General features: G+C 39.3%; 1 protein-coding gene across 1 annotated transcript; it reads right to left on the bottom strand.

Moving 5' to 3' along the window:
* Positions 1 to 243: 243 nt before the first annotated feature.
* LOC137998935 (uncharacterized) lies at positions 244 to 9,785 on the bottom strand. The gene is made up of 6 exons (XM_068844776.1): positions 9,577 to 9,785; positions 9,399 to 9,488; positions 5,966 to 6,118; positions 4,754 to 4,855; positions 2,070 to 2,232; positions 244 to 463 (listed from the first exon to the last, which is right to left on the bottom strand). Exons 1-6 carry the CDS (start codon positions 9,577 to 9,579, stop codon positions 366 to 368), a joined length of 609 nt encoding a protein of 202 aa, XP_068700877.1. The 5' UTR covers positions 9,580 to 9,785; the 3' UTR covers positions 244 to 365.
* Between the last annotated feature and the right edge of the window lie 688 nt (positions 9,786 to 10,473).

Here is a 10,473-nt window from a genome sequence, read left to right as displayed (position 1 = left end):
GATCGGGTGGGTGGGGGCGAGATCCAATAAGGACTCATAGCGGATGCTAGAGGCGCCTTTACAAGTTGACGTCATATCTCACCCTTGAGAAAGAATGGTAAACCACCATGAGACTTTGTGATATTTACGGTAAATAAATTCTTCAATCATTGAACATTTATTTTAAACACAACTTATCAGAAGGATTTTTGTGACATTGGTTTCGCTAGCCTTGTCGTTTGAAAATTGAACGCGGAGTAGGCGCCGATGTCCCTTAACTGTCAGAAAAGTGTACACACGCTCTCATTAAAATCCTTCATGGCTTTATTTAACACTTTCAGTCAAATGCTACTCACTAAAAGTTATTCAACTAATACGTTATAACATCAGAAGACCAGCCTAGGGCTGACTACCGGTTCATGATAACAGATGATTGTGATACAGCAATCGGTTATTATGATGACACAATAATCCCTTTTTCTCCCTATGAAATAAACAACAATCAATCTGTAAGTATGTGGAGAGACCATGAAAGCAGGTATGGAGAATATTCACACAACCTTGTCACTAACCGCCGAGTAAAGGGAATCGCTTGCGGTGAAAACTTAACAAGTGCTGATTCAAACGACCTGTTGAATAAATTACTCGATCCGATGGAAATCTTTAAAATTAAAAAAAAGGTCAACCATTCTGGATATTCAAATCTAAGTCAAGGTTTACGAACTATCAGTGGATGACCTCTTCTATGCCATTGAATGCCTGAGAGACGACCAAGACGTTTAAGTCGTCCAAGAACTGGGCAGGCGCATTTGAAAGCTGACAAAAAAGTTGAGCAAAGCAACTTAAATGTTTCAAGCATAGAAACGAACAGTAGCAGGAGCTCATCAAGGGGAACCTCTATCTCCCATATACTTTCCCCAGGAGTAAACCCTTTCCCGAGTAGATTTATTCATAGAACGCTCCCTTGGAAGATTCATAAACGCCCACTGTTGTAAACGCCAATAGAGCGTTTTCACATGACGTCACGGCGGCCATGTTGGTGTTCCAAAACAAAGAAATGTCGGCCATGATGGTGTACCAAACTAATCCTCCGGGAATTGAACTCTATTTTTATGGAAATACTTTCTTTTGTTTTGGTAATCCAATATAGCTGCTGGTCACGTGAGTGAAAACGCTCTATCTCCCTTGGTTCAGCACGCCCACTGTTAAAATAGCCAATCAAATCAAAGTCATCTCAGCGTCAAGGGAAATATGCACCGTGTTACATAAAAGGTCGAAATATGTTCGCGAACATTGAAACTTATCTCGAAATGTTGTTACCAGATTCCCGCAAAACAAGTTGAATACTGAGTTCCATGGCCTTGGCCGGTTTCTGATTGGCTTACATAGCGTAGCGTAACAAGATCGAACGTTACAGGGTCTAGCGGGAGTTACATGGTGGAACTCTTGTTTTTATCACTACTGCGATCGTTGCAACTGTTGCAGAAGTAGAAAGCGGTTCGATCTTCTTTTCGTGAAACAGAAACAGAACTTCAAAATAGTTTCACGAAACTATTTACACTGTGCAACGCCTGCTGATGCCTTTGCACAAACGTTTGAGTGCGAGTTTCAACGTGTAATGGCGGCTTAAGAGGTATGGAATACACTGTAGTGTCTCAGTTTGACCTGTTTAGAACAGAGCCATTACCGACGAAAGGGGAGTTTTTCAGTAAAAGAAAATGTTTGCAATACAATGCAAAGCCGAGAATTTAGCTTGAAATCGCTTGTCACTCTTCATTTTGTTTTCCAATCAAGATAAAGAAAATTTAAATGGTTTCGTCTGCGTTGTTTTTGTCATTCACACGTGCTTTGTTATGCAATCGATACCTTCGGGGCTCGGAAATACGTACCTCGCAAAATATCCGCGCGTAATACATGTTCAAGCCATTCACTAAGGTGCATTAAAAATATTTACGCTGGACTCGGGCCTTTTGCTCTTTGGATAATATTAACCTCATCGTAGTGCATAATTGTCAAAATCATAAACCGCCTCATCCAAGAGTGATATGCTGTCTTGAAGTGAATAATTGACCGTACATTTCTGAACTTACGTTTTTTATTTGTTTTCTTTTGAACATCCACAGGCTTGATGTAAAAGATACGCTGCTTAGCGCACATGATGGCCATCTCATCGCTCAGAAATGAACGATCATGAACTTCTCTAACAAGAGAATACTCATTCGTTCGCTCAGCCTCTTTCGGCTCGGTTGAACCCTAGAAAAAAACAAAATTTAGTAAAGTGACGCACCATAACACCAACCAATTGTGGCCAACATATCCCGCATGCGCACAACCATTTCACCCGGGCAGCTTCGGCTTTGTAAGGCCTAATTATGCCTTATCAACATAACATAGCCACTATACAAGGAGGTCTTTCAGGCGCCCCTTTAAGTGGCAGCTCCACAAAACAAGTGTGGTAAGCTGGATTGGGAACAGCACAGCCGTTCTCCCACGGCAAGCGTGTGGGAAGGTGGATCACCAAAGAGATCGTTGTGTCAAAAAATTATTTTAAGTGAAAAACAAACGTTTTGTTTTTTTTCCCTGTGGAAAACAAAAAGATGTTTTTTCCTTGGTGTCGAAGAACAGGATCAACTACAGGGCTATGACAGGCACTTTTTAGTGCCTCAACTTTTAACTTTTAAGTGGAGCGAAAACATTTTGTGGAATGTCATAATATGAAACGAAATTTCATAATATGGAAAGAAAAGATTTTGTGTAATTTCATAATATGAAGATAAGTGCTATGCGCTCTATAATTCAGTTGTGGTGTGACTTTAAATTTCTTCAGAAAGGAGAAGAAATTTCGTTTCGATTCGTTGTTCCATTTTACATCGTCGACAGGTCGCATTGAAAAGGAATAAGAACTGTCAATGCGCCATCTTTTTAACTGTATAGATGTAATGACCGTTTTGCCAAAAGGATTCGGAAAAAGCTTAATTTTTCAGGTGTTTGTCATAATGTGCGGAGTTCGAAATTCGGAAATAAAAGAAACGAAGAACAGGCTTCTTGAGTATCATCGTGATTTCTCCATCTCAAAGCATCATACGCGATCGTTCCACAAGCAACTGGTTGAGGTAAATTCCCTGGGAATGACAGCCTGTGATTTAAATGGAGATCTGGACTGCTTTGACGATATCCATCAAGGGAAATTCAATATTATTTACGCGTCAGCTTAAGCCGCTATGGACAAATCGTTTCCATAATTCACTAAGCCGCAAAAGATTCGTTATCGTTCGCTTGAAAAAGACACTTTATATGTACACAGGATGAATTGATAAAATGCCTGCGAACTATCAGAATCCATATGTTTCAGGATCAAGGAAATAAACTGTATTCGTCAAATGTTCTGCTTACCTTGCCTAATGTAAGGTTGAGTCCCTATATCATGGATTGAGACAAGATGAAGACAATGACGCAGCTCCCCAGTAAAATTTTCTCTTATTGTGAGAAGAAAGCAGCTCCTTTGTACAGTCATGCGATTTTTTAAAGCACTTTCACTAGCTATTTCATCTATGATTTCGTGACGATTTGACCAAAAACGTACTGTGGATTATCAAACTAGCATGAACTAGCGAGGAGGTTTTCCTGTAATTTCCAGGAGATATGGTACGATTCATTTCGTCAACCACTCTGCACCAAGAAATAGCCAGCAAGTCGCGCTGAAATCATCGCTAGTTTTAAACTAAAACCTCTTGAATGGTTTCACGGTCAGCTTTGGTGGAGTTTTGCATTCAACGACTGTACGAGTTATGTTGCTAAATTTCGTAGTTTACGAGCGCACGGATTGCTTACACGTTCTGAAAATTGGCTGTTGTTTTCGCAACTTCTATTCCAACCGCTCTTCAAATATCTGCTAGAATTTGTCCGTAAGTTTCTTTTGTTTTCGATGGTTTAGACAAATTCTCGGAAGAAACAGTCGTACCCGGCTGAGAAGCTGCCGTTACCAATTTAACTTTAAAATGCACACTGGCAAATTCTGCATTGATCGCTCGGTGTTTCCTCGGTGCCTCGGTTTGTTTTGACAGAAGTCAACATGTGTTTACGTAGTTATCTGTTATTGGCTAATTTGTTAATAAAACGTCAATCAGCGTGTGTCAAGTCAACCATTAAAAAGGTTGGCGTTTTTCAAAAATAGGGGGTCTTCTTGCAAGCGTTCCCTCAGTCTCTTGCCCCAACTTTCGCGCGGCCAGTTTGCGAAAAATCGTTTCGAAGCTCTTCCGTCGAACAGAAACGTTTGCTACACAGCTAACACAACAGATGAAACCGTATCGTTTTAAAAAATCTCTTCCTTTAGCAACGTTTTCAAATCAACCCGGTTTCGCCAACGGTCTCGAGCGGTGTTTTGTCAACAGAAGGCGTAACCGCGGATGCGGTTACAAATGAAACCGCGTTCGTGTAATCGCTGTCTGAGGATCTTTAAATAACTGACGAGAAAGTGCTGCCTTTGTAATTACACCCAGAAATGGTTTTGCTTTCAACTCTTTTCGAATAAAGACTTTAAACCTTAGGACCCGTCTCACAACCCTTGGGACGTTGAAGGTCCTGGTCTAATTTTGGGCGACAAGTTTCCATTTCATACATATTAAGAGATTCGACTTGAAAACCCCAATATGGCTGCCGTTTTTTTTTTTGTTTGTTTGTTTGTTTGTTTCCTTAGCAATATGTATGCACATGCTCTCATCAAGAGATAAACAGGGAGATTTATGTTTTCTTGATTGAACCAGTCTGCACTCACCGATTTAAGTAGTTTGATGAAGTCGGCAGGCTTGGGTTGGCTGCCGGTTGAGTTGCTCAGAAAGCAAACGTTGGGGTGAGAGATTTGGTACAAAGACAAGTTCTGCGTTAAGAAAAAGATGATGAAATAGTTAGATTTTTTTAGTATTTTGTTGCGTAGACTGTCTACGCCTCAAATTACCATGTTTAATGAGTAAAAATCTTGCTTTCGGAACATTTCTTACCTGTCCTCTTCTCGACAACAATTGAATGCAAATATCTCAAATTCCAGACATCATTTGAGGTTTTCATGACATCATGAGCAACATTGTCTGGTTCGACTTACGCAACAGGACGAGCGGTGGTCACGTGAGGACTAGGTCGAGCCATGACGTCACCGTCCTGTATGTAAATAAACCTTACGCAACGCGACACCAGGGGAGAACCCTTAACCTGACGATGTGGAGCCCGTGGAGGGCTTAGAGCGAGACCATAAAAATTAACTGTTTACGGCAGCAAAATTTTTTTCTACTAAGAACAATTAGAGATACAAAAATTTTCACATTTTGCTTATTAGAAAAGGAAAAAATGATGATTTATGAACGAAATAAAGAAGACGGGAAATGCAAACCCCAAATTGCATGCGTACGTAATTAGCTGTCACCCGGGTAACACGCGGCCGCATTGTTTGGTAAGGCTATGACTTGTTTTTGCCATATCTCAGAATTCTGTTGGACTATGGGGCCTGGCTCATGACAATTACACGATGTAATATCCCATCTTAATATGACAAGCTTACCGCTGTAACTAGAATTAGGGCTTTACACATTTTTGAGCTAAGGGGCGTAGATCTACTGTAATTAGGCTTTTAAAAGTACCACTTTGAAAACGGTTAGCTTTCAATTGTTTTGCTGGGTACCACTACTTGAATACTCTAAAAATTCCTCTAAGAGCTGGTCTCGTTAGTTTAATGGATATCGGAAACTGTTATGAGAAGCCATCGATCCAGGTTCGACTCTCTGCCTCGCCTTTTCTGGATCTTCTCTTGCTTGTTTCTAGAAGTAGATTATACGTCGTGTAAGTTGAATTAAAATGGAAGCCATCGTTCAAGGGCACTCTGAGATATCAAAAACAAGTCACCGCCGTTGCGTAAGGTTTCTTTAAGTATACAAAGAGAAAAAAAAAGACGATGCTTCTCTCCCTCTCTGAATTTTTCAGGACTTGCTCTACTAACCCTCTTGAAATCGAATATAGCATAGACTTCTCCGGGGGCGCCGTCGTCTTTGATGTAGAGGGTCTCTGTTTCGTTTTCGGCGTCGATTGTAATCTTTTCGTCGACTTCTTCCCTTCCATTGTGAACTTTAACCGTGTATTCCGAAACTGAATCCTGCAAGGAAAACCATAGGAAGCTTGGAATTTGTTTTTTTTTTCTGTGCAATTTTCAGTTTGGGTTTTCAAGTGAATTCTTACTGATTGCGCTTGAAAATTCTCAAAGTAGTGCTTCAAAAATGACAAAAAAGAGTGAGTCTAAGTGCCCATTTCAGTGATTAGGTCTAAACTTTCGTTTATCTTATTGCTATAGCAATATTTAGGTCTAGAAACTGATTTAGAATGGTTCTTTTTTTAGAGTTATAGTTGGTGTGTATATCCACGAGATCGTTGCCACATTTTTCAACACGCTTGAAAGTGAGGGGGGAGGGGAGGGGGAGGAGGGAGCAAACGTTTTAACATCGAATGGATGTTGAAGCAAATGTTGAGGCCCTTTCCCCTGGTCTTTGACACAAGATAAGGGGAAAAGTAATGTTTACGCAAATGCTTTTTACAATCAGTTTTTGGTATCGAAAACGCATCCGATGTCTGGTTTTGCGTTTCATGTCTCCAAAAATGCGAATGCTTCTTGGCGTCTTGTTCATAGCGTTTTCATTTAAAAAGAAAGAAAACTTACGAACTCTTAACTCCATTAGGTAAAATATCGCAAAATATCAAAATAATAATAATAATAATAATAATATATAATATATATTATTATTATTATTATTATTATTAAATAATAATACTATTATTAATATTATTAACGTAACCCATGCTCCTTCAGGGATTATAACTTTGTGTGATATACTAAGTGCAAAATAGTGGAAACCTAATAACGTTAATTGAAACCCGGCTCGTATGCCTGTAAAAAAACTGATTTAAAAACAACGTCCTGACATTTGCTAGAAAGACTGCAAACTGGTTACTACTGTCTTTAGGCAGTCAATTAGGCAGCAACCTTGAATGTCCGAGCGATGTGGAGCGTTCTTGAATGACCGATCTCTGCATTAGCCTTAACATTTCTCTGCACCTAGAACTTAGGAGCACCCTAACGGATCTTTCCATCTCCACACTCCAGCCTCCCAGCACATCTATGATCAAATAGTATTGGTTGATCTTATAACCCTTGTACTGTGCTTTCAGCTCCCATCGAAGCGGTCCATACTTTAGTGTTTTCTCTTCATCTCTCTTGCCACGATTCGCGACCCACGGACAGCTCATCTCGATGGTACTCATTATCCTTTCCCGATGGTTGACTATTATTATTATTATTATTATTATTATTATTATTATTATTATTATATATTTACTATTATTGACTAGCTTCGATTGTTTGATATTATTGATATTTATAGAAACCTATGATATTCCAAACTACAGTTTTGGTATTTAGATAAAAATTTTATTATCATGATAATTTGATGCTTATGAACATCTTTGATATTTTCAAAGGCAGTTTTTAACATGATATTTTGATATTTACCAAAATCTATGATATCCCAGGCAGAATCAAAGCACAGATTTAAAGGATATTGATTAAGTCCAAGAACTGTCTTAGGAATGAAGCAGTTAACGGTTAGTTAACTTTTATAAGGTCTGCATAGTGCGTTCATTTTATGTCTGGTTTGATATTTTCTTTAACAATTTCCATACATCTAGCAATCAATACTCCTTAACTGGGATTTGAACACACCACTCTAACTTAACAGAGTTAGTGTAGGGGACTGGTTATGAAAGCCGGCAAACTTCACTGTAGCGTGTTGGCTTCGTCACGTGACGTTCAGCCTGCGCGCACACACATGAGAGGCAAAACCAGAGTAGTTCCGATTGACATCAAAGTTAATATCGATCGTTATTAAGAAATAGTTCATAAATAGTCATGCCGTGTGAAACGTGTGCAGTTTGGGGCTGTGGATCGTGCAGAAGGACGAAGGGCAATGCAATGTGGAAGCTGCCATCGGCGAAGAACGAAGAGCACGTGAAATGAAGGGACGATTGGCTCAATGAGATCACAAAGACAAGAATGATAAACCAAGATTTTAGGCGGTTTATAATTGCAAATGATAGAGTATTCACCTGAGAGAAGCATTTTGATCCCGAGGACATAGAAATATGCGGGTAGTAGAACCAATTATAGTATTTCGTTCACAGTTCATAACTTGTGTTAACTTTGCATTCTGCGTGTCGGGTGCCGGTTTCAAAGATCGATTGAATTATATTTGGACTACCGTTTAATTCGTTCGTTTTACAGTCTAAGTCTATATTTTAGCTAAATGATGTTTTTGTGGTTGTCTACTGCAGTTTATACAGAGAAATTGACAAGGCAAAAGTCACGATTTGGTGCCCTTCCAAAGCTCAACATGCCGAGCAGAAGTCATGAAAGCAAGGAGACAGCCCGTCGACCTTGCGGAACTGTTGTTCAAGAATAGGAAGAGCCTCCAAAAACAGATTGCTAGGATTTCACGGAGTTGAGTAGGCGAGTCAATGGTCTTAAAAGCTGTAGTGCCTGGAACTGTAGAGTGCTCTCACTCATAAAGGATTGTGTTAAAGAAAATGCTAGAGCCCCAGGGATGGAAATCGTTGTGGATGATTGCCTAGGCTTTACCGTGAAAGTGTTTGGATGTTTTTTACTAGAAGATCATCTCCTATATCTAGACTATGAACGAAGTGTTATAAAGAACAACCAGAATATCATGTGCTGCTTGTCCTGAGTATTTGGGGTATGTGAATAATGCAAGTAAAGCAAAAGAGAAGAGATTAGCAACACTTGCACATGTAAAAGCACCTGTCTCAAAAACAAAATCTGAAAGAATTAATTAAACTAACATTACGAGGACAGGGGCTAGGTTGCGCACAACTTGAGTGAAAACTTGATGAGATGCGTGCTGAACTGCAGAAGACCAACGTTGAAGTAGATCATGAATTAAGTTATAACTTTACAGGTATCTTTGAAGGAGCTGGTTTAAAAGTTACTCCTTTTATAAACCTCTTCTGGCAACAGAAGAAGAAGCTGTTTTCCAGCAGTCCAACTGGACTCCGTTATCATCCAGTTTCAACTTTTGGGTGAAGGTTGACTTCCTCTAATGTACAATTTTGCCAAACATCAGCGTTGAGCAACATTTGGGAGTATAGAAATAAACTCCTTGGTTAACTTTTCATCTGGGATTAGCGTTAAACAATTTTAAAAAACACCAGGCCCCGCACTATTTGTTGAAGAACAGTTAATGGAAAAGTGTCGTTTCTTCTCAGGTTTTATGAAACGTTCCTTCTTTCCTTCCACTTGTCTCAGCAAGTTAACAAAGGTGCAGCTACAAAAGCATCCACTGAAATTTAGAAAAACTGAAAATCATTTTTACCTTGTTGTTTTCTGGTCCACATTTACAAACTGGGCCTCCCGATGCGGCGACAACAAACAAAGCAAAGCACAAAAGAGACGCTTTGAAATCCTAGTGAAAAAGAAAAAGAAAAAAAACATTTTTACGCTTTTTTGGGGTTTATTTAACTTGAAGGAACGTAATCTTGAATTGAACCTACCATGCTTGCTTGTTACTTGTGTAAAATCAATGCGCTGGATCACTTTCCTACTTCGTCTGAGACCTGAGAAAGTTTATATACCATTTGCAGGCTGTATGGAATTTCCCGGCTCATAATGACTAAGCTGTTTTGAAGAAATAATAAAGGGATAAACACCTATTTTAAGCATCCTCAGCTCGCTTAATGACATGTAGATGGAAAGGTGTCTTAAAGAAAAACTTTAAAATTCCTTGGAGACAAACATCACATCATACCACGCAAGAACCATTCCCGAGTGCGTCAAGATAATTGTAAGCACTTGAAAATGTAGTGAACCGATCCGCTATTAACAACGGCTTATTATCCCTGAGTAATGAAAAGATATTTCCGCGTTTGTTTTCTGGGAAGACTAATTAACAGGCCTTCAAACTGGTGATTTTGCTTTGATCCTCAACAAACCTCTCACCGAGTTGTCGTTTGGAAAAGATAGCGTATTGGTTGTAACGAACGGTTTTTCAGGAGTTTTTTTTTTTTTCGGAACAAGGAAAAAAGTGTTCGACAATAGGGTTAAATGAGCCTCGCATTGAATGGCGCTAGCTTTTCAAATCAGCATTTCTTTTGTCATCTGCACGTGGACTTCGTGCATCAGGAATATATTTCTCAATTTTGCACGTGGATCGAAATTAAATAGCTCACTGCAAATACGTGGGAGGATAACAAATAAAATATTGAGCGAGATGCTTTCGGGAATCGGGTAAAAAAAATTATGCCGGAAGGAAAACTGCTTTGGAAAATCAAAGTCTTGTCATAAAACGAAAAACAGTCTTATGTAGACACCATTCCTGGTGCAAACCCTAGTAAACATCGGAAGAATTCAATATAAACAGCCTCAAAAGATATTGGCTCATTTCATACGCT

Source organism: Montipora foliosa, chromosome 4 (genome assembly GCF_036669935.1).
Source record: "Montipora foliosa isolate CH-2021 chromosome 4, ASM3666993v2, whole genome shotgun sequence".
NCBI lineage: Eukaryota > Metazoa > Cnidaria > Anthozoa > Scleractinia > Acroporidae > Montipora > Montipora foliosa.
Note: the sequence above shows the minus strand (reverse complement) of the source record. Positions and strands in the feature narration are given on the sequence as shown.